The 24622-nt window shown below is 43.5% G+C and overlaps 2 protein-coding genes and 1 pseudogene across 3 annotated transcripts; 1 reads left to right on the top strand and 2 right to left on the bottom strand.

The window, feature by feature from the left end:
- Positions 1 to 1927: 1927 nt before the first annotated feature.
- LOC133910125 (uncharacterized) lies at positions 1928 to 8421 on the bottom strand. Of its 2 annotated transcripts, XM_062352641.1 has the most exons (4): positions 8303 to 8421; positions 7948 to 8223; positions 7619 to 7849; positions 1928 to 2180 (listed from the first exon to the last, which is right to left on the bottom strand). In XM_062352641.1, the coding sequence occupies exons 2-4, from the start codon at positions 8000 to 8002 to the stop codon at positions 2149 to 2151; spliced, it is 318 nt and encodes a 105-aa protein (XP_062208625.1). In that variant the 5' UTR covers positions 8003 to 8223; positions 8303 to 8421; the 3' UTR covers positions 1928 to 2148. The 2 variants fall into 2 exon arrangements, 1 of the variants encoding a protein (XP_062208625.1); XR_009908486.1 differs by lacking the exons at positions 7619 to 7849; positions 7948 to 8223; positions 8303 to 8421 and adding an exon at positions 2267 to 3496.
- A 2014-nt stretch (positions 8422 to 10435) lies between these two features.
- LOC133907266 (homeobox-leucine zipper protein HOX1-like) lies at positions 10436 to 15353 on the top strand (annotated as a pseudogene).
- Positions 15354 to 22777: 7424 nt separating this feature from the next.
- Positions 22778 to 24219, bottom strand: LOC133908931 (uncharacterized). Its single transcript, XM_062351155.1, has one exon. The coding sequence runs from the start codon at positions 24026 to 24028 to the stop codon at positions 23027 to 23029; it is 1002 nt and encodes a 333-aa protein (XP_062207139.1). The 5' UTR covers positions 24029 to 24219; the 3' UTR covers positions 22778 to 23026.
- Positions 24220 to 24622: the final 403 nt, after the last annotated feature.

Consider the following 24622-nt stretch of genomic DNA (forward strand, 5'->3'; position numbering starts at 1 on the left):
TACATATCCCTGACGCTGCTTCTTTGCTTGCCTATTTTAGTTGCTTTTGATTGTAAAACACAATTGGTCTGTGACTTAGTCTTCTCCTGTATATGTAGTAAACAATACTTGCGGAGATGAGCGTAAATAAGTTAATTGGCATGAAATCTGCACAATTGGAGACCATGCATTGTGGATCGTGGTTGTAGACTTGTAGTTCTCATGGAAAGGGTTGCATGCTACTAGATGACCTCAAATCACAGATTGCAGATCGTTGCTCTGGATATCATGAGGAATGAAACCTCGGAGGAAAGCAAAATGGTCATGCATTCCAACAGCATAACAGAGTAGCATAACGTTCGAAAGTGTCACGAGAAACAGCAAGTATAGAATCCTCTGCATCTTTCAGAACTACTCTTTCTAAAGAAAATATTCAGAACTACTGAACTACATTGTATCTCGCTGGGTAACATGATTTCTTCAAGATAGCAAAACACGCTGCTGAATGAATTGAACAAAAGTGCATAACATGACCAGAAACCAAACTCACCCCTCCCATTTTATTAGCCAAGCAGTCGATACAATAACAGAGCTAGAAGCATAAGAACCGCGTCGAAACAACATGGTTACATGGACGGCCCACGCTTTCTTGCTCTGTCAGCCTAGCGATCACGCTGGATCACCGGGAGGAGACGGACACCATGGGTCACTGGGTCAGGGCTTGGCGGCGCCCGCGGCGCCGGCGCCGGCCTGGCAGCATTCAGGGTGGTAGAAGCAGCAGGCGGGCGTCGACTCCACGGTCACAGGCCCAGGCCTACCCTGCACTGCCGACGCCGCCATCGCGACGAGCAGGCAGACCTGCGCGACGAGGAGAACTAGGAGGACGCGGATGTTATTGGTCGCCATTGCCTCGATCTCCGGAGAGCGCCGTCAATATGCCAACACTACACCTTCCACGGGCACCTTTTCTACGGTCATACACTCGTACTATATAAGGCACAGCAGTCTTTGTGTGATCCTGAGTTTATTTCTGTGACGCGCAAAGCGCCCAGGCGGAACGACAAATGGCAAGTGAGCTGGTACATTTGTTTTTTGAGCGAATGAGCTGGTGCATTTGCGAGCGTTGAAATTGAAGCACAGATGAGCTGAGCGCGGCGAGGATATTACACTTCGGCTTCCCGATAGAGACAAGCTTGGTGGCTAAGCGCCAGCGTAAGCTGGGCTGGTCCATGCCGTGTTGTAGATCCGGGCTTAATAGAGAATCAGGGGAGTCATGGGCTGATATCTCGAGCGCACAGTCTCTTTAACATTTTGGAACTTCTTATTGTACGGGGTGGGGTGCAAATTGGTGAACTAAAGGACCCATTATCTCTTTTTAGTTCAATAAATAATACTATCTTTATTAAATTAAGCAATTTTTAGAAAAGTAGTATTATTTGTTAAATTAAGAAGGATCGGTGAATAGCTTTATTAATTAATAGTTCGATGCACATGTTTCGCAGATAGTAACATGGGAGCGCGCATTCAGGCCCACACGGGGAGCGGCGGAACGCAGGGGCGAACAGAATTTTCAGGAGTGAAACAGTAACTCGTATGTCTTTTTTAAGTAGTACAGATTTGCACGGTACGGGGTGAAAATGGTGAACCAACGTGCACAGCATATGGCTTACATTATTCGAAAAAAGTAATATGATTCAATAGCAGCATTCAGTTCTGCCCTGGAAACTACTCAGACAGTCATCTGGAATGGACCCATGGGAGTTTTTGAATTTGACAAGTTTGCAGTTGGAACTGAGGTAATGCTATGCAATCACACTCTTTCCGCTATGCCGATTTTGACGAAATTGCGTGAAAAGAAACTTGACCTTGAACACTCTTCTTTAGGCAATCGCAAAGTTGGCCGAGCTTAGTGGCAAGCTTCATTTGCATATATCAAGCTTCACTAGTTGAGTGCCCGTGCATTGCAACGGTTCTAAAATACAATGCAAAAAATACATACATCCAAGTTTACATACTTTGCATCATCATCTGTTATTGATTTGTGATACGTATGTGCAAAAATACATTAACTCATGCTTAGTAGAAGAATAGCAGGCATGAACATTGAGCTTGCGCATTGCGCATTAACTTCATGGGTTGTTACTTTTGCCTTTACCCTTTCTCTCTACATCATATCAATTGGGCACCTTCTACCATTGAGCCTGCGCAAACGAAATTAGATGCATCACATCAAAGATAAGCGAAGTATAGACAACAGCCACAAATCGATAAATAAGTAATAAAATACCTCGACTATGGTGTGAGGATCTCTCTGTAGACGATATTCTTAGTGCACGTCCCACTCTGATTTGAGCGCTTCTCCTTTTTCTTACCTTCATCCGGGGCGGCGAGGATCTTGATGTTCCTTCTGGCAGTGGCTCTAGATAGTGCGACGTATAGCTGGCCATGAGAGAACACTGGCTGGGGAAGGTACACACCGATGTTCGGGATGGTCTGTCCCTGTGCCTTGTTAATTGTCATGGCGAAGCTGAGCCTGATAGGAAACTGCTTTCGCTTGAACCGAAAAGGGAACATCTCATCATCAGAGGGACATAGGGGGATACGAGGTAGGAAAATCCTCTTCCCAGCATGCTGCCCGAGCACGATCTCTGCGTCAATAGCATTTCTTTGGAATCCCCGGACCACAAGCCTTGCCCCGTTTCAAAGTCCATTGACGGGGTCAATATTTCTGAGCAGTATGACAGGACAGTTAACCTTGAGCTTCAGCACATGCGGAGGCAGCCCGTTTGGGGTCAGGGAGTTAAGGAATTCCGAGGGGTAGTAGTTGTGGGGGTCATCTTCAGCACAATCAAAACTATGGTACACCATCTCGTCCCCCCGAAAACGACTAATCATCTTCATGTTAATCGTATCCACGCACTCGTTTCGTGTGGATAGGATGGCTCTCGACGTGATGTAGTTCGGGTCAGCTAGGTTAGCGTCGAGCATCAGAAACACGCTATATATAAGTTTATCAAGGTCTGCGTCCTTTCCTGTATACGGCACACATATATCATCAGGAAGTCGTATATTGCCATCACCATCACCCTCCTCAGTGCCATTACCGATGCGCAGTAGGTATTCCGCAAACCATGGGTCGCTCCGAGCCCTCATGTTACGCATGAGCCTTAGGTGTCGCATGCGCTCCCACAGGTAGGACCTGCGTAGCGTCGAATCAACTATCTGAGACCTTGACCCCTTTCGAACAACAGGGAGGACCTGTCTAAAGTCACCACCAAACACAACTGTCTTCCCGCCAAACGTGACATTTGGCCGACCCATTATGTCACGCATGCTATTGTCCAGGGCCTCCACCGCCTGCCTCTTAGTCATGGAGGCTTCATCCCACATAATCAGTGATGCCGCCTGCAGAAGCTTAGCCGTCCCACTTTGCTTTGTGAAACTACAATAACCCCCATCATCAATGGTCAGAGGTATCTTGAATCGTGAGTGTGCGGTTCTTCCTTCGGGCATTATAGAAGCGGCAACACCAGATGTAGCCGTCGCCACGACGATCTTCCCCTGGCCGCGGACCGTCGCAAGCAGTGCCTTGTAAAGAAAAGTCTTCCCTGTGCCTCCAGGGCCATCAACGAAGAACAAGCCTCCTTCGCCGCTATCAACTGCGGCTAGAATCTCGTCGTAGGCGACCCTCTGCTCGACGTTGAGGGAGTCAGATAAGGCTATGTGCTCATGGTCCACACTAATCATAGACTCCTCAAATATCTCCCTCGGCACACTGTTTGCCATGCCAAGTGCCTCATCGATATTAGGAAGAGGGAACGATCTTATATCCTTCCCCATCGACTGTAGCATGTTCCTAATATCTATCAAAACCTTCTGCTCGACCGTGTGTGTGCATTGATCGGTGTGGCGGTAGTCATCCGACATTGCCTCAAGGTGTCTGTTCCAGAGGCCACGCACGTCGCTGGGCTCACAAAATACCAATATTGTTGCAAAGAGCCTTCGGAGTGACGATGGCATCTGGAACAACTCGGCCTCCGTGAGGCACTCGTCCAGTGTATTATCTGCCTCAATCAGTCCCCTTCTCTCCGCGGCATCACGGAAGGACGGTAGTATCTCGCCATCAACTGTCCTCAGGTCCTCATAGGATGTGGCACTTGTCACGTGGTTCAGTAGAACCCGGAGGTAGTAGCGTTCCCTCTCGGCCAGATGGGCCGTCACAATTCTACCGACTTGTCCGCCACGTTTCCTCGGTTGCCAAAACTTTCTATTTTTCCCTGTTTGCCAAGTAAACCACTCGGGGAAGTCACGGTAGAGGATGCCTCTTGCTTGCTCGTGTACTCTGTTTGCCTTGAAGTACTCTGTCAGCATTGACTTCTCGGCATCATCACGGTCGAGCACCTCCTGTATGTCCTGGCCCCCTCGGTACGAAACCATGTGCATGTTCAGGAGATGAAGTTGTAGTTGCATCACAGGTGGAGAGTTCTTGCTCAGGTCAAAGCCGTATATCCTCCACAAGGCTTCCGGAGGGGTAACCCACCTCGCCTCCCTGTACTGCTTGATCTCGTCGATGTCATTGTTGTCGGCCTCGTTCATAGATACGGACGCACGGTCGTGGCCCTTGTATATATACTTGAACAGGTACTTGACAGCCTTTATGCTTGAGCAGACCTCAACATTGATATGGCAGTTGAATAGCCGCAAGAGGTAAGGGTTGTAAGGGACGACCCACCTGTTGTCCAGCTGGCATTTTCAAACCATTGCATGGCGACCGTCATCGCGTCTCCTGTACACCGGGTAGGAATCCTTGCCTTGCATGGTAACCGCATTGAAAGGACGCGGATAATGGTTCTTGCATGACCCACGATCCTTTGTACAGGGGCACTGGGAGTTCAGCACACCACAAGGGCCATGCATCATATGCTTGACGACCATCGTGTATAGCTCTGGGTACTTGTGCTTGTCCGAGAGCTCGGCAGAGATGATACAGTCATACTGCTCCGGACACACCAGCTTATACTTGCCCTGCATGATCAGCAGGAAGTGGGCGTGAGGCAATCCCCTCTTCTGGAACTCCACAACATAGACATAGGCCTGAACCTTGCCAAGCATGTGCTTCTCAAACAGCTGTTTCTTTAGTTCCTCGAGCTTCGCCCTGAAAACACGCACGACGAGATTTGGATGATCCTGGGGTATCTGGTCATGCTCGAGCTCACGCGTGATCTCTTCCCAGTTAGGGTTGCAGGTCATCGTGAGGAAGACGTCCGGCTTTCCGTACTTCCGCACTAATGCCATAGCATCCATGCACCGACGCCTCATATCTCGAGGTCCTCCGATAAACGATGTAGCCAGCACGGTCCGTTTGCCGACCGCATCTGCTCTGCTCTCTCCAGCATTAAAGCTGTCCACCAAGCCTTGATAGAGGTCCGCCCTTATCTCCTTCTGATGATTCCATATGTAGTATCGACCGCAAACTGTTGGAAAAGACGTTTACCGAACAATATCGGGTTGAATATCCCTGGCCTCATTTGGAATTTGTAGCAGTAGTAGTCCCTCACAGAGACGCACAGCCTGCTATTTGAATCTGCGTGGAGCGTATTACGGCAGATGTTAGTGCGAGATATAAACGAATGCAAAGGCAAAACCCGTGCTAAAAAAATATTAATTGTACGAGAATATCAACCTGGATCTTCGTTATTGTTACCACGAGCCGCACGAGCCGCCCTAACCGCATCCATGGATACGCCAACCTTTGGGATATCGGGATGCCAGCCAATTTCGCCTCTCGGGAAGAAGAGAGGGTATGACAGGGGGTCATAGCACGCATGATATGGCCGGATACCATACGTCTCGTTGTTGTTCCCATGCAGGATAACGCTACAATCGAAGTTTTTCCGTTGCTCGCTGCCCTCGACCCACACGGCTGCCACATCTGAAGTGAGCGGTACGTTATACGTCCTTTGGTCGAGCCTATTATCAAGATTTAGTGTCACACGATAATCCTCCAGGTTTTCGACCTGTCCCATACTCCTAAAATGCTGAGAGTATGGGTTGTCACGAAGTATGCCAACCAGCCTCGCGATGACTTCTTGGTCTTGTCGGTATTGCTTCTCGCGGCATCTCCGATACCGATGCTCTAGACTTGTGTCGTCATCATAAAAGTACATCTCTAGATGCTGGGGGTCCAAGCCATTAGTTCCAAATGAATGTATGTTGTGGTACATTTGGCCGTGGGCTCGAAACGTATAGATACCACTATTTGCCATGTTGGTGGTCTCGCTGTCAAGGCGACAGTAAAGAGAAGTGAATGAGAAATGACCATTGAAGAACCTAATGCTGTCCTGAAAATGTTTGGCGTCTGAATCTGCGCTTGACCATAGCCTCATAAGTTCGAGTGGTGTATTTGGATTGGACAGACTGATCTTTCCGTTACGGCAGCAGAACCCTTTAGGCTCACACTCAAACTTCTTCGCGTCACAGAATTCACAATTCGGTTGGGGCTTAAGCACGTGCGTGCTTTGGGGTATATTGCTATACACGTGGTCATACGGATCGGGGACGCTTGAGGCCGCAATAGTGGAATCGTCAGCTTCATCAAATTTGACATCATCATCATTGTCCCCATCTGAAGAGATTTAGCATCAATAGGTTAGAGACTTATATGATACTAACAGGGATGCGACCAGGGCAAAAAGTACCTTGACCAGCGAACATGTAGTCCTCCTCGAATATGGCTTCATCATCACCTATGAAACATTACCGTAAACAATAGTTCCTTTTGCGTTGCATTGTATTACCGTCTTCATTGTATTTATATTTGTCAAAAGTAAACAAATACAACTAAGAACCTTACCGTCTTCATTAACGGATGGCTATGTTGGAGGCGTTGTGGCATTGGCAGGTTGAAAAATTGAAGATGGGTTTTCTATCAAAGGAACATCATTACACGTACATGAGGGTACATTTCACATTGGAATATATGAGGACAATATACACAACTGAGGGAATTACCATTATCCGCAATGTCTGGCTGTGTTGGAGGGTCCACACAACTGGTGGATTGTGTTTCTACTGTACGATTTTCTTAGAAGGGGAGAAAAGCTCCCGTGTCTCGTCTAGCTGCGAATTCTGCGTTACGACGGGCTAGCAAAGCTTGCCTTTCTCCTGGTGTTACAAGTTGCCTTCGTGATATTTGACAAGCATTCATATCCCGGATCTTCATTTCCACAGGGGAACCTTCGACACCAGGGGCAAAGGCGCTAAGCGAAAGGGGCACATCCGATTGGTTATACAAAGGGTTCTCCATTGCGATGGAATTTTTACTTGGAGTATTGCGTCGCAATGCACGAAGCGTGATTGTGCGAACTATCTTTGCCTGCTTCTGCTCGGGTGTCATATTTGTATAGCGTGCCCTATCACTTGCACGCCTTGATTCAACTTGCGCGATTGTTAATTCTCGTCTACGAAGACGTTTATTCCCTACATTTTTCCAGTTTTTCAAAGATTTGTAATAAACCAAGCAAAAGATTCAGACACTAATCCACTAAAAACTGATAACTGCACTTAAATGGAAACAAAATAATAGCTACAATACATACCAAATAATTGTAGTAGGGGATCATATAATTATACACGGTACCTGGCAATTGAACAGGAGAATTGTTTGACTGAGTAATGTTCATGACGCTCTCTTGATCTTGATTCAGAATAGGAACATGTTCGATCTCAAAGGCATTATTCTTATGAAACCAATCAGTATTTTCTTCAGGGGAATTATTTTCCTTGTTGCGTCCAAAGACTCCCTCTGAAAGAGATGGATTTGTCGTACAATATGCAGGAGAGCAGGACTGCTTTAAAATGTTGGGGGCGCCTACAGACATTGTGACCAACCAAAAAAATTGATATACTGAATTAAAACCGGTAATGTTTAATATTGAATGTAATATGATGATTGTGTGTTAGCGACACCTTTCGCGGTTGGTGTGTTCTGTAGCTCAGTCAACCCAGATTGTCCTGATCCCATTTGGCCTATCGGAGACTCATTTGTTTGATGGTTCTCAACATTAGCTTGGGCTGCTGATGCTTTCTTTTGTTGACGGGCTTCGCGACGCTTTTTTAGTAATTCATCTTTATTCTGGGCATACCGCTCCCTTTCTCTTTGTCTCTTACGTTCTCTGGAATCTAAGATTGATGGCTGCACACAGGATTGTATAGATCCACCAACTGTGGTAATGTTGAGACCATCTAAAGGAAATACAACATCTATTTAGTTGTTTAGTATAAGAAGACCCCTTTAGACAATAGTAGTTGATATAAACATTACTGCTGGTGGTGTTGGTTATGTCTTTCAATGGAGTGCTAACCTCGCCTCATTTCGAAGATGCCATCTGCAAGGAAAACGCCAAATAAGACCAGCACCACCATGCCAAACAATTTTCTAACTGACCAAAAGCTCTCTGTATTGAACATATTCATGCTATAAATAATAATATATATGGTTCACGCAACATAGTATCATACTTGTCCATAGCATTCATTTAAAATTCTTGATTAACTGACAATAAAATCAGAGATGCATGAAAATAAAATCTCATTCAAGCATATCCACCACCACAAGAAGGATTTGAGGCCTCTGCCCAGTGCTCTTCAACATTTCACACATAAACACACAAATTGGTAAATCTAAAGCACCGATAGAGAACAGTTGTATTTAACCTTGCAAGTGAAGAAGACCCTTCACGTGATTATAAACCAAAAAGGTTACCTGCAGACACACAAAAAGGTAGGTTTACTTATTCTGCTGCATAGTATGTACCATATATAAAATTGAGAATTATCAAAGAAAATTCAATGAATTGAAGCGCCTAGACCAAAGATCAATCATCATCGTTTTATTTTCCCCATAGACACCAGCTTCAATGTGCACAAAGTTTTTCATTAATACAGAGTCCTAGGTGGTTCAAACTGGGAGCCGGAGCGAAAACTCTAAAACAAGAAAAAAGAACATCACATTCTGCAGCGGTGTTTTTACCTGCTTCTGAAAACAAGTAAATGTTTGCTGGAACGTACCTACTCAAGACCTTCTCTCTGCTACATTCTGAACACATGCTTAATAGATATTCAAACTCCATCAGGTGGTATACTCATCCAAGAGGATTGGAATCACTAATTTCTACTATCAAAAAGTGCATATTCCATCTGTCCACTCATTGCTGACCTCCCACAGAAAACTGCTACAGAAACCTTAAAAGAAAACACAAAAAAGACCTGATGTTCCCTTAAAAAATTAGAGCACCGGCAAATGAGCCCTCCCTGCAGATCCCACAGACCCACATAAACCGCTTGCCAACAAACTACCAATGTTATCCCCCCTCGTAATAAAACTCCATTTAGATGAGAAGATCAGTCAAAAAATTTTAACTAAAACATTCAGTCACTCAGAGAGGCTCGGAATGATTTGGCCTGAACAGCCATTGGATATGTTGGTTCAGTGTCTTCCTGACAACACAAAATCATTCGCTTCAGGGAAGGCACTAATTACATATTTGTCTTTCAAGTCAGTAAATGGAGACTCCGATCCTTTTTCAGAGGATAATGCACTTCATGATTTAAACATCAACTGTGCGGTAGTTAAAAGGAAAAGACCATATTTTGTAAGGATAATAAGCAAGCAGATGGTTGGAGTATTTCGTTCAATCTGGGTACGAAGAAGCCTCCGAAAGCACATTCAAAATCTGAAAGTGTCAACTGTAGGCGATGGTGCTATGGGGTACATTAGTAACAAGGCAAGTTTCTATAAACCACATCACTCTCAAATCCTTCTGTATTCATTTAAAGGAACTGTAGCAGTATAATGATGCAACCAAATTATTGGTCTCGAACCATTACAGAGAAAATAAAAACTAATTTCACACTACTGAAAATAGAGATTGCCCCTGTACTTCTGAAATTCTCTTCTTTTTGGTAGTTTTGTCTGAACTTCTGAACTTCTCTTATATCAGTTTTGTCAGAACATTTTGATACATCTATAAGCTCTTTCCCAAAGAAACTGAAAATTGTTACACCTTGTGTACCTACTCAAGACCTTATCTCTGCTACATTCTGAACACATGCTTAATAGATATTCAAGCTCCATCAGGTGGTATATCATCCAAGAGGATTGGAATCACTAATTTGTACTATCAAAAAGTGCATATTCCATCTGTCCACTCATTGCTAACCTCCCACAGAAAACTGCTACAGAAACCATAAAAGAAAATACAAAAAAAAGGCCTTGTGTTCCCTAAAAAATTAGAGCACCGGCAAATAGGCCCTCCCTGCAGATCCCACAAACCCACATAAACCACTTGCCCAACAAACTACCAATGTTATCCCCCTTGTAATAAAACTCCATTTAGATGAGAAGATCAGTCAGAAGATTTTAACTAAAACATTCAGTCACTCAGAGAGGCTCGGAATGATTTGGCCTGAACAACCATTGGATATGTTGGCTCAGTGTCTTCCTGACAGCACAAAATCATTCGCTTCAGGGAAGGCACTAATTACATATTTGTCTTTCAAGTCAGTAAATGGAGACTTCGGTCCTTTTCCAGAGGATAATGCACTTCATGATTTAAACATCAACTGTGCGGTAGTTAAAAGGAAAAGACCATATTTTGTAAGGATAATAAGCAAGCAGATTGTTGGAAAGGTTTTTGGTTCAATTTGTAGCAGTATAATGATGCAACCAAATTATTGGTCTCGAACAATTACAGAGAGAATAAAAACTAATTCTGTAGCAGTATAATGATGCAACCAAATTATTGGTCTCGAATAATTACAGAGGGAATAAAAACTAATTCTGTAGCAGTATAATGATGCAACCAAATTATTGGTCTCGAACAATTACAGAGAGAATAAAAACTAATTTCACATTATTGAAAATAGAGATTGCCCCTGTATTTCTGAAATTCTCTGATCTCCAGTTTTGTCTGAACTTCTGAACTTCTCTTATATTCAGTTTTGTCAGAACATTTTGATACATCTATAAGCTCTTTCCCAAAGGAACACAAAATTTTTACACCTTGCGTACCTCCGCTGCTATTTATCAAAGAAGCTGATAAAGCAGCAGGTAAACAATGATTCAACACTGTCAGTTGGTCAGATATTTCAAGAAATAAGTAGCTAAAACGGGGTAAAGAAAGATTGACCTTTTCAACTGGTTAGGCAACAACATTTTATTACTCAGATATACCTGACCATATCACTAAAAATAATATCAAACGCATGAATCCACAAATGAAACATAGACCGAAAACAAATGAAAGTATTCAAGGAACCAACCCAGACTCTGTTGTCCAAATTAGATCATCAAGCTTCCAAACAGCAAACAAAATTCCCATGCATGTGCTTTGTCAAGTGCATCTTGACAAGCCAACGGAAAGTGTAATTAATAACAATTTTAATTTCTATTGAAAATTTGTAGGGCTATCAGCTCCCAGAGAATTGTGTCGTTATCATAAATTTGTGTCGTCAGCTCCCAGAGAATTTCTATTGAAAATTTGTAGGGCTATCGGAGGCGGCGGGGCCAGGGAGAAGAAGCGGCGGCTGAGCACGGAGCAGGTGCGCGCGCTGGAGCGGAGCTTGGAGATGGAGAACAAGCTGGAGCCGGAGCGGAAGACATGGGACCTCGGCCTGAAGCGGCGCCAGGTCACCGTCTGGTTCCAGAACCGCCGCGCGAGCTGGAAGACCAAGTAGCTCGAGCGCGACTATGCTGCGTTGCGCCACTCCTACGACGTGCTCCGCGTCGATCATGATGCCCTCCTCCGCGACAAGGACGCCCTCCTCTCCGAGGTACGGCACCGCGGAACTCCTCAAATGCGCGAATAAAAAAGGCAGAAAATGAGGAACGCACCTGACGTGAGCGTGACGGTGCCCTCGACCTCGGATGTGCCCTTGAGGACGGCGACGGCCTTGTTGGTGGAGTCGGCGACGACGAGCGCCCTGGCGGCGGCGGTACCCCCGGGCCGGCGACGAGGCGGAGCGAATGGAAGGGGCGGTCAGAGGAAGGAGTAGATAAGAGGTGGGGAGGAGGAGCGCCCTAGCTTGAGGATGTGGATCTGGGAGGGAGGAGGCGGGGAGGAGGAGGAAGCGGGGAGGCGGCGTGGATCAGGGAGGGAGCAAGCGGGGAGACGGCGGGGAGGAGGAGCGAGCGGGGAGGAGGAGCGAGCGGGGAGGCGGCGTGGATCGTGGATCGGGGTAGGGGAGACGTGGGCAGTTATGTTGAACGGAGGTGGAACCGAAGGGATCCAGCGCGACGTGCGGGGAGGGAATGAGGGACCATTTGTCAGAGCAGAGGGATGGTAGGACGTGCGGGAAACACTTCGTGTTTTTTAAGTAGTAGAGATTTGGTTGGATCTTCGTCTGTACCATTGAGAACTTTGAGCAATTTTGTTCAATTTCTCTGCATCTATTCGACGGCCTGAGATCCGAAGTGTGAATCTTTGGCAGAGTTTTTGGGAATTGCTCGCATAACTTGCCAGTTACTTCTCTGTTTATTCTCATCATGTCATTACGGAGCGTTTAGAAAGAACAACACTTCTGTTGATTCTCGGGGGAAATTTACCGTTGTTAGCCAATTGAGTGTTGGATTTTAGCTTTCTAACGCAGCTAGAGATGGTAGTTTTACCTGTTTACCTGCGAGTAAATATCCTAATAGGATCGGGTTTGTTTCTTATTTGCTATCTATAGGTATATTCGTGGACATAAATCGCTACCCGATAGGTATATAAATACACGTATCGGTAAGATGTATTCATACCTGTAAAACTCGTTTACCCGTCAATATATATATGATAGGCGGGACCAGCTTACCTTAACCCATAACACTCTAACTCCACCCCTCTCCTCGCCACTACTCGCCCCTCCTCGCTCCTCTCCAACTCCCTCCCTGCCCCTCCTCGCTTCGCCGGGCGTCGCTCCTCCCCGCCCTGGTCTGTTGCTGCCCGCCTGCCCCTCACTGCTCCACCGGGCGTCGCCGTTCGAGCCCACTTTGTCAGGTGCCTCCCCAAGCTGCTTCGCTGAGCGTCATCCATCTGCCGTCGTCCAAGGGCCGCCGCCGTCCAACCCCGCGCCTCCTCGCCCCGAGTCGCTCCGTCGAGCGTCGCCCGTCTGCCACCGTCCAAGGGTAGCCGCCACCTAGTCCTGCCCCAAGCTGCTCCGTCGGGCGCCACCACACCGCCCGTCTGCTACTGCCGCCTAGCCCCACCTCGAGTAGCGTTGCCGGACGCCATCACGCTGGGTCCAGCCCCGCCCCTCTCCGCCGTCGGTCCATGAGCCGCTGTCCAAGCGCAACCGCCGCCGCCGCTGCGAGCCCCGCCCAACGCCCTGCCCAGCCCCTCTACAGCCCGCCCTAGCGGGTAAATGGGTATCCCCACAGGCAACAGGTACCCACGGGTAATAGGTTTGGTCCCTGTTCTTCGCTCGTGAGCGTTCGCGAGTATACCCATGGGCGGAGCAAAAACTGGTAGGTACACATATAGGTGAGCACTACCCGTACCTGCCATACCGATTGTCATCCCTAAATGCAACAAAACTATATCTGCAACCAGGTGGCTTCAGACTTGGCATCTGAGAATCTAAGAACAGAATTCAATCATCAACATGAATGGACAACAGCCCAACTGAACATTGAAGAAACATAAGCACATTTCATTTTAGCAAACTATTATCACAATCGGAACACCACTGGCGACATCACTTAAGTGAGATATGTCTGATCCACAAGTTCCATGCCAGTTTCCACGATGCAGCTCCTGATGTTTCCGAGAGATTTTCGGCTATTACTTCTATTGATGGTACAAACAGAGACGTATATTTCCTAAAATGAAGGAGACAGATCGTCAGTCCAACTTATGAGGAATTTTTTGTTAGGAACCATGAATTTTATAACTGAACGTGGGTCTGTTTTAATCTCTTGAAAGATTTGATTTATCTCTTAGAGGTTTTCTGCACTATAAATACATGGATGGACCTCTTGTTATAGAACACATATGAGATATAAAGCGAAAGCTTTTTTTCTATATTATAGCTCCTTTGTATGATTGTTTTCTTGAGGGATCTCTGGACTATACCGGTAGCAATGTTTCCTCAATATGTTATCAGCACGAGGCTCTGCTGGGGACCAAGCTAGGAAATTGAACCATCTCGTTCGTAAGGATTGAAATGTACTATTAATTCGGTACAATTGATTCGGTACGATTGATTCGGTATGTTTCCTAGCACTACTGTTTTTGCTTCGGATTTGTACATCTGCGTGAATATCATGAACAATAGCAGTAGAATGAATAGCATATCGCAGAGAATAGCATAGCATTGTAGCATGGAATAGATCTGTACATCGCAACAGTACTGGTGGGGATCCAGCGGTCGTCCCCTTGCACAGAACGTGGTGGCTCGATGGTCATCACCACAGATTGAGAAATAAAAAGAAGGGTGCCACCCGAAGCGGCGCCACCATAGCCCCTTAGCACCGCCCCATCGCCCGCAAGCGACCGGGCTATCGCACGTCGTGCACCTAATCGCGTAGTGCCTTTGCGCCGTCCGAAGTGACGTTGCCGCGCATTGCTCGCACGCGAGACCACCGGTGCTACCGCCACGTGCTGCTTTGCCTGTAGCTGAACGACTGTACCCACCGCCGTCGCGCGTCTGTCCCTCACTCCACGTTGGCGCACACCATCACTCAAAGGCGGCCACCCACCGCCGCCCTTGCCAGCAGAGTAGCGCCATCGAAGCCCCCCGCATGGGCAATGGAAGCCCCTGCCTAAAGGCGGCCACCGAAAGGGCCGGGTGGCAGCTAGGGTTTCCAAACCCTAGCCACCCCTTATATAGGAGGCGCGCGGGACAGTTGGGCTGGGCCGACCCAAACGTTAGCAGGCCGACCCAATAATGGCGAAAACCGAAGGAAATAAGAAAAATAAAAAGGGAAATCCGAAATATTGCTTTTAACCCTCTGGGTTTTTCTTTAATTGAGCGCAGTCCTAGTATTTTTTTTGGCCCCTGGTTGTTCTGAAAATTATCCAGATGCTATGTTTTTTCATAGAAATACCTCTAAAATTTGAATTTTACGTCAGTTTGAACAATTATGCAATATTTAATTCTATTATTATTATTATTTCTATGCTATTATTGCTACTATTTAAATTGTCTGTTATACTTTTAAATTCAGTAAAAATTCATATAATAGCATGGAAAATATCGACAATTTTGTAATAATCAACAACATGATACAACTTTACTAGTAATAATACTTGCGTCATTTAAATATGTAGATGGCTGACATTACGAACAAGAAGTTTGATGAGCTGAGTGCAGATGGCCACAACTATCTCACTTAGGCGTTAGATGTCCGGACTGTACTTGGAGCAAAAAAGCTTCACGCTGCCATTGACTTAGGAACAAGTAGTGCAATGGTTCTTACAGATGATGAGAATGATCATACACTATAGGATGTATTGTAGGAGCATTTTGAGCGTCTTAAGTACACCATCAAGCCTCTTGTAGAGAAAGAATGAGTCTGGCTCTGTTTTTGTGACTACAAGCATGTCAAATAATATAACTCTGCGTTGTACCGCATTTGCACATTTCTCTGTCTCTGTGGGAAAGAGATCTCATATCAGGAGAAAATTGAGAATACTCTCTATACTTTCCACCCAAATGCGGTAGAATCCGCACGAAATCACCGTCAATCAAAATACAATATTGATGTGTTGTAGCTTCATAAAGTTCATGACGAAGTCATAAATAAAAACTTCTTATCCTAGCCGTAAGGAAAGAACAGTGGTCTAGAAACCAATCACAGCTCTTTCAAAGCACAATAAGAAGCGGGGGGAAAGAAGGAAGGAAAGTGGTGGTAAACAAGGTTAAGCCTGTTGATGATAATGGCAAGATAAAGAAAGAAGTCAAGTCATATCGTGAGCAGAAACAGACATGGTATAAGTACTGTGTTTGGGGCCATTGGTCCCAAATCTGTAAAACACCAAAGCATGTTGTTGAAGCACACCGGGAGAAGAAAAAGGAGCAGCTAGAAGCACACTTCACCATTGCAATGGGGATGGAAGTAGACAAAGCAGCAACAATTGAAAGAGAAATATCTCACATGGAATTTGATGATGCTTCCACACTGCCAGTAACAGACCTCCCAATGAAGGATGTAGAGGCCTTTACTTTGCCCTCCTCTACTGCCATAGAAGATGTCATGAAGAATAAAGCGGAAAAGAAAGTCATTATAGATGAAGTGATTGGATATTTCGCAGACTCTATCTAAAATTAGAGTAATTAACCATTTACTTAGTTGCTGAATTTAGAAGGATTGAATGAATAAATGTAAGCTATAGAAGAGCAACCTTAGCCGCAAAGAATATTTTTTGATAGTTAATAAAGAATTTAGTCTTGTTGCTACTTTCTCGCATGTAAATGATTGAATGCTTTATTTATAGAATATGTGTGGCACCCGCATGGAGAGTATATATTGTGTGTAGTGGAACCACAAACATCATCTTAAGAGAAAATATGTATTTTTAGTCTATTAGAAATAACTCTAGAAAAGTGATGACTGTCACTGATAGCGATAAGTGTATAGTAGGTTTTGGAAGAGCCACAGTCATACTATCTATGAAAACTACTTTGCATATTAAAGAAGAATTGTTGTACCCTGAATCTATAAGAAATCTCTTAAGTTTTAAAGATATTGGTGCTAATGGTTTCCGTGTAGAAACTGGTGAAGAAAATGATAGGGAGCACCTACTCATCACTAAACGTGATAGTGAAGTAAGAATACTAGAAAAACTTCCCTCCATTAACAGTGGCTCGTACTGCACTCGCATTAGAGCACCTGAAGTGTTCACTACCTTAAAGACTGTGTTTTGTAGTGCAGAATTATTCTCCCTATGACATGACAAATTAGGTCACCCTAGTCTTAGAATGATTAGGAACATAATTACTAACTCATAAGATCATAGCATAAATATAAAGAATTTCCTAAATTATGAAGATTTTGTATACCCTGTATGTGCTACTGGAAAATTAATAATAAGACCATCTATCTTGAAGATACAAGATGAAATTCCTGCATTCCTAGACTAAATCTAGGGGATATTTATGATCATATTCAGCCGCTTTCTGACCTATTATGGTACTTTATAGTATTGATAGATGCATCCTCGAAGTGGTCGCATGTATGTCTATTACCAACCTACAATCACGCATTTGCAAAGTTGATCTCGCAGATCATACAAATCAGGAATAATTTTCCTGACCATCAAGTGAAATCCATTAGAATGGACAACGCTAGAGAATTTACTTCTAAAGCGTTCGATGATTATTGCACTGGTATGGAAATTAAAGTTGAACATTCTGTACCACATGTTCACACTCAGAATGGACTAGCAGAAGCACTGATAAACAGAATAAAATTTATTACTAGACCTTTATTGCAGCATTGTAATTTATTTGCTACATGTTGAGGATATACAGTCTTACATGCAACAGCTCTCATTAATTATAGATCATCCTACTATAACATATATTCACATATGCAACTAGTGCAAGGGGTAATTCCAAAAAAATTCCATTTACACAAATTTAGATGTATGGTTTATGTGTCAATACCGCCGCCACAGCGAACCGCTATGGGTCCTTTGTGAAAAGTTGGAATGTATGTTGGTTATGAAACTGCATCCATAATATGATATTTTGAACCAACAACTGGAAATCTGCATACGAAAATTGTCCATTGATTGCATTTTTTATGAAAATAATTTTCCGTCATTAAGGGGAGGATATATACCCTTGAATGAAAAATGACGGGAGATTATTTGGCAGGCCAAAGAAATTGCAACGCATGATTCTCACACTAATGGAGCAAATGATGAAGTACAGAAAATTATCAATTCACAGAAATTAGCAAATGATCTACCTTATTATTTTTGTGATTTGAAGAGCGTGACTAAGTCGCATGTGCCTACACGTAATGCACCGGAGATGGTGGAAGTACTAAAAGAATGTACCCCTCATCTTGTCTTAGGAGCTCTGAAAAATAATAAAAACACAAGAAATTCGGTTCCTCAAGTTCCAAATAGCCGGAGATGTCTGGCGAAAGTGGAAAATAAGAGCTTACCACAACCAATCATAAAAATACTCCAAAGGAAAAAAGAAGAGGAGTTAGTTGAGACCTGGCGATGGTATGGAACCTAAGGAAATATGCATATCAGATTTGAATTTTCCCATGTAAGAAGAAATCAGGAAAAATACGCGCGCTAAAATTGACGCTAATAAACTAAAAGGCTTTACTCCTACAGTAAGAAATAATGAAGAGCAAGATGTAGAAGCACATGAAAGTACAACCCATGATGAAATAGCAATAAACTATATGAATTCAAGCGATCCTGGAATAGAGAACCACAATAGTTGACATATACTTCGTAAATAAAATTGTCATAGTTATAAATCATGACCCTGAGCCTGCATCGCTCACTGAATTGCCAGATTGGGATGACTGGTAGAAGATAATAACAGCTGAATTGTTGTCTCTGAACAAAAGATAGGTTTTTGGACCAGTATGCCGCACACCTCCCCACATCAAACTAGTAGGATACAAGTGGGTCTTTGTTCATAAGAGGAATAAAAGAAATGAAATTATAAGGTACAAAGCACGACTAGTTGCACACGTTTTCACTCAACGACCAGACATTAATTATGAAGAAACATATTTCCCGGTCATGGATGACATTACCTTTAGATATTTGATCTCAATGGCAGTCAACATGGAGTTGAAAATAAAATTAATGGATGTTGTGACCGCATATCTTTATGGGGCCTTGATTCGTACATTTATATGAAGGTACATGAAGAAATATCATTACCGAATCAGGATAAAAGAAATAGTCACATTTATAGCGTATAATTGAAGAAGTCCCTATATGGGTTGAAACAGTCGGGTAGAATGTGGTACAATCATTTGAATGAATTTCTTGGAAAATGAGGCTACACAAATAGCAAATATTGTTCTTGTGTATTCATAAGAAGGTCACATGATGAATTTTGCATAATATTTGTATATGTAGATGATCTGAATATCATTGGTATAGAAGAAGAAATAAAGGAAGCAAGCTCGTACTTAAAGTCTGAATTTGAAATAAAAAATTTGGGTAAAACTAAGTTTTTCTTAGGCTTGCATATAGAGCGTATGGCATATGAAATTTTCGTACACTAGTCAAATTACACTCATAAGTTGTTAGAGCGGTTTAGTTTTAAAAAATTATTTTCCGCTAAAACCCCATGGTCGGAAGGTCATTGCAAGAAGATAAAGATCACTATAGACCTAGAGAAGAGTGAGAGGAAGTATTGGGACCGAAATTCTCATACTTAAGTGCAATAGGTACGCTAATGTATCTGACTAATTGCACTAGACCAGACATAACGTTTGCAGTGAACCTACTTGCACGATATAGTGCAAAGCCCACTAAAAAGCATTGAAAGGACGTGAAGGATATTCTGTGTCACTTGCAAGGTAGCAAACATCTAAGTTTGTTCTTTAGAAAGAATCATGATCTATGTCTGGTTGGATACGCAGATGCTAGGTATCTATCAGACCCGTATACAATAAAATCATAGACTGGTTATATCTTCCTATGTGGTGGAACTGCAATATCCTAGAAATCGTCAAAGCAAAATCTTATATCTACTTCGACGAACCACTCCAAAATAATAGCTTTATATGAAGCCGTACAGTAATGCACATAGCTTATAAGAGTGATCAATCGTGTCTAGTAGTCATATGGTTTGAACACTACTAACACCCCCACCATTATCTATGAAGATAATATTGCATGTGTTGCACAAGTACAATCGAAATATGTGAAAAAGCAACTTAACGAAGCATATCAACTTTAAGTTTTTTATGCTCATGAATTGCATAAAACAAATAAAATAAAGGTAATGCATACCAAATCATATGAAAATCTTGTAGATTTATTCATTAAGTTTCTTCTTGCATCTAGTTTTAAAAGATATATCCCTAATATTGGGATGATGAGGCTCAGAGAATTGCACATTTCAGGAGAAGAAATTTCACATAATACCGATAAAAAAATTAAATCTTAGTCAAGAAGATTAAGTACCCAAAGTTGATCATGAAGATTATACGAAGTTTTTGGGTGAATTGTACTCTTTCTTCTCTTAGATGAGTTTTTCTAAAGTTTTTCATAATAAGATTTTTAATAAGACAATTCATGTGACTATATCACGAGTTATGTACTTTTTTTAAAATTTTCTCACTGGATTTTTTAGAAGTTTTAATAAAACATATATATTTCACAAGAATTGCACAAGAGGAAGTGTTAGAAAATATATAGTTTTACTACTGAATGTGGGGACTTTCTATCTCTTAAAAGATTTCATTCAATTAGGGTTTTGGCACTATAAATGTAAGAGTGAATCTATCATTGTAGAACACAGCTGACAGGTAACAACTTGGCTAGAACCGTTCCGGCACCGGGCAGCCCAAAATGACGAGTTATCATGAACAGTTATCTCTAACAGACCTCTGTCACTCAGACTCAGCCGGCGATTTTAAAACAGTGGTCTTCTGTTACTCCAAAAATTTTAAAACTTTTTTTACGTGTTCTATAATCCATGTACAACTCATTTTAATTGGATTCACTGAAAAATCCTTTGTATATTTAAAACTAAAATTCTTCAAAAAAGACTACTTTTATAACTTGTAACAATTGTTATTGTCTCAAATAAATTCCCAAAAATCTAGGAAAATTCACTAATATTTTTCTTATGTGATGGACTAATTGCTAAAATTATTTCCAACCCTAGTTTATATAATGAAAAAGTGAGTTACTTTGTAATGCTTTATTTATATGCATTTTTATCATTTCATGTGATATTATCTTTTTAATTCAATTTGAATATTTGGGATGTATTCACTAATATTCTTCTTATGTGAATTTTCCTATATATTTGAGAATTTATTTGAATACGGTGCTACAGTGCCATATTCGGCACACTGTGTGTCGAATATGGTATTTTCGGTGTATGGTGTACCGAAAGTCAATTTTCGGTAAACGAGATGCCGAATACGAATGCTAAAATTGTAAATACGATGATATGTTGTCTATTTCGATAAATACGGTCACGTATGTTATCTAATTTTATATTTTTTTTCCAAGTAAATAGATAGGAATACGCAGAAGAAAGCCATACACTTGCTTTAACAGAAAAGTATCATAGCAACAAGAAACTGCATCCATCGGCGACATACCCATTTGACCTTTCAGTCGGCGAAACATGATGACTTTTGAGGCCACGTCACATGTCGCAATGCATTCTGACGTGGCATCAACAAATTGTAGCAGACATAGATACGACCTGTCAAAATCCATTACGCTACAGCATCAGCATGTGACACTGAAAAGCCTTTTATCCAGTAGTGCTCACGTCTCAATTTCCGGTTCATTCCAACAAAGTTCACCGATACACAAACTGTGCGAGAAGCAGCACGATGGTTATACACGATGTTCCAGCAGGTGCAATCATATTAAAAGATGATATCAAATCTTAAGAAAAAGCACCACAACGAGCCATCGTGGGTTTTATTCAAACTTCTGGGATAACTAAGCACGGTTACAACAAGTTATGCAACCTGATAGATTGGTAATCATATCCATTATATCAGACACCAGAGCAATTTGTGCTTTTCACTAAAAGCTCTTACGTTTCGGTTAAAAAAATCAAAAGCTCTCTGTTACTAGATTATAGCATGGCTGTATAGTTTGTCCTATTTACACATTGATCTCCGGATATAACTTAGCTGACAAAAAAAGACCTAAAATTAATTACAAAGCTTGTAAAATTCAAAAAGGTCGAAAATCACACAACCAAGTAACTTTTAAGAACCATAATACCATTACATCCTAGAAATACTATATGCCAAATTGCCAAGTACATTGTATGATTGCTTCTAATTCAACCAAGTAGTCAACTGAGATATAACATAGCATATCTTAGGGTCTTAGCAGGACAATGAGTGCCTTGTTCTCAATTTTAACAAGCTTTTGCTTCCTGGCAAGGTGAGCAATGTCCAAAAAGAAAAGAAGTGTAAGGTGACGAATATCAGAATGATGATGATGGTTTTTCATGGCCACAAGAAAAATAAGAACAAGATCACAGTACAGAATAAGAACCAATAACAAAACATTTTCAACCGAGAAAACCTGTGGATATACACAATTTTTTCAAAAACATATTCCATCACATCATAGAAAGCCTGAGAAGAAACCCCTTCCTCCAATTTTGCCAATCCCTAGCCTCTTATACTCCCAAGTCCTAACAATCACACTGGTTTTGTGCACTCACTGGCATTTTCTGTGTACACTGTGCCTAACCAGTGACTGCTCTTTTATAACGCGAGCACAATTACACGTACAGAAAATTATATCCCGAAAGAAAATATGATAACCTACAAGCCTGCCTAAGCAGTTGCTTCCAAAGTGTCACCATACTCTGCATTGCTAAACATTTCACAACAGTGTGCAGTTTATCTAGACTCTAGAGTATGATTTGACATCGACTCCACACTATTTCTTGACTAGGTGCCACTAAACACTGGAAAGATAGATATCCCACAGAGGAAAAACAAGAGCCCCAGAAAACATGAACAGCTCCTCAGTTCTCACATCAGCAAAGAATAAACCAACGACACACTACTAACCTCCACTCCAGCACTCCTCAACCATTTAATCACTAATCTCAGTGAAGAAAAATAACATGAATCACACGAAAACAAGGTAAACAAGTCTACGATTTTGCGAAACGAAAGGCAGCCTTGTTTATACATCTCTGTTCCATCCCATAGATTGGTCCATACTGCAAGTTGTCACTTACAGATTACAAACTACTACAGTATTGCTCCTAGTATTCTAGTAAACCATACTCGTCTTTAGAGTAAGATCTACAAGACACCGCTAGTTTGAATCAAAGAGGTGAGCAGCTAACCCTTCCCCTAAGCTCCAATCTCAAGGTTCTCCATCTGGATATTGCTCTTGAGCGGCACGTACTCCCCAAGGTACCCTCCAAGGTGCTCGTACAGCGCACTCCTGTCAATCTGCTGGTTGTGGAAGGCCTTGCAAGCGTAGTAGAACACGCTCTGCACGAGCAGTCCCAGCAAATTGACACAGACAAGAACGCACACCAGCACGGCGCCCACAAGCAGCCGCCCGGGCAAGGCCAGGCCGAGGCTCCCCTCCTCGCCGCGCCCCTTCACGACGGCGGCACGGAACAGCAACGAGGTGACGCCACACACTGCGAAGTAGGAGACAACGAGCGTGGCAGCTGTGCCGGCGCGCCCTTGGAGAAGCTGCTTGCTCTTCGCCATGGCGGCGAGCCCGCAGACCGGCTCGAGCACGGAGATGACGCTGGCGAGGTGCCACAGCGCGGAGATGTAGACGTGGATCCCGAGGAAGACGAAGACGACGATGATAAGGAAGAGGAGGAAGGAGAGGGAGGGCGGGGCCGACACGGACGCGTTGGGGATGAAGACAACGATGAGCAGAAGGACGGTGAGGGCGAAGACGAGGTGGTATGCGAGCATGAGGAGGGAGACCCAGAGGAAGGTGCGGAGGAGGCGGGGCAGGATGGGCGGCAGCGCGGCGAGCGAGGAGGAGATGGAGGCGGGCTTGGCGGCGTAGAGAGAGGCGACGGTGAAGACGGCGGCGGCGGTGGAGAGGAGGGAGAAGGTGAAGAGGAAGATGAGGTAGAGGAACTGGTAGGCGAAGAGCCTGAGCCACTGCGCGGAATCGGAGTGGTGGTCGGAGTTGGCGCTCTGGAAGTGGAGCAGGATGGGGTGGGTGAAGAGGGAGTGGGCGAGCACCGCGAAGGAGAGCGGGAAGACGAGGCAGGCGGTGAGCAGCGCGAAGGTGCGCGGCGCGGCGCGCGGGATCGAGGCGGAGACGCGGACCAGCTCCGCCGCGCCCACCGCCGCGAGGTCGGTCGATGCCAGCTCCATCGCCGCGGTGCGGGTACGGCCCGTTGATTTCGGGGGGAATTTGGCGAATTTTTAGGGGATCGGACGGGGTTGAGGGCTGGTGATTGGGTCAGTGCGGTGGTGCCGCGGCGGTGGGGTGGGCGAGGAAGGCACGGTCGGTGGCGGTGCGCCGGACTCAAATTGGCGAGAAATTGAGTGGCGAACCACCGTGGGACAACCGTGGATGACAATTTATCTCGATTACCGGTTTAACCACCGTTAAATATCTAAATATAGTAAGATATAGATAGGATTTGTTATCTATAAATATATTTATAGATAAATAATATAATTTTATGGGTAAACAGGTATAGATATAGTTAAAATGTATATATGCCTATAAAACCTGTGTATCCGTGAAATAAGTCTGGCAATAGGATTTATTATCTATAAATATATTTATAGATAAATAATATAATTTTATGGGTAAACAGTATAGATATAGTTAAGATGTATACATACCTATAAAACTTGTGTATCCGTGAAATAAGTCTGGCAAGTGGGGCAATTCAATCCTCCACTACATATTGAGCTAAGCTGAATTAATAGTGATATGAAAGATGGGTGTAGGATGAT

The sequence above is a fragment of the Phragmites australis genome, chromosome 2 (assembly GCF_958298935.1).
Source record: "Phragmites australis chromosome 2, lpPhrAust1.1, whole genome shotgun sequence".
Taxonomy (NCBI): Eukaryota; Viridiplantae; Streptophyta; class Magnoliopsida; order Poales; family Poaceae; genus Phragmites; species Phragmites australis.

Excerpts from the sequence above, each read along its gene's own strand:
- LOC133910125 (XM_062352641.1), bottom strand. The coding sequence starts at position 8,002 with ATGGGATCAGGACAATCTGGGTTGACTGAGCTACAGAACACACCAACC. Across the intron at positions 7,850-7,947 it reads GAACACACCAACCGCGAAAG|GCGCCCCCAACATTTTAAAG; the intron begins GTGTCGCTAACA and ends CAATGTCTGTAG. Across the intron at positions 2,181-7,618 it reads TTCTCCTGTTCAATTGCCAG|GCTCAATGGTAGAAGGTGCC; the intron begins GTACCGTGTATA and ends TCGTTTGCGCAG.
- LOC133908931 (XM_062351155.1), bottom strand. The coding sequence starts at position 24,028 with ATGGAGCTGGCATCGACCGACCTCGCGGCGGTGGGCGCGGCGGAGCTG.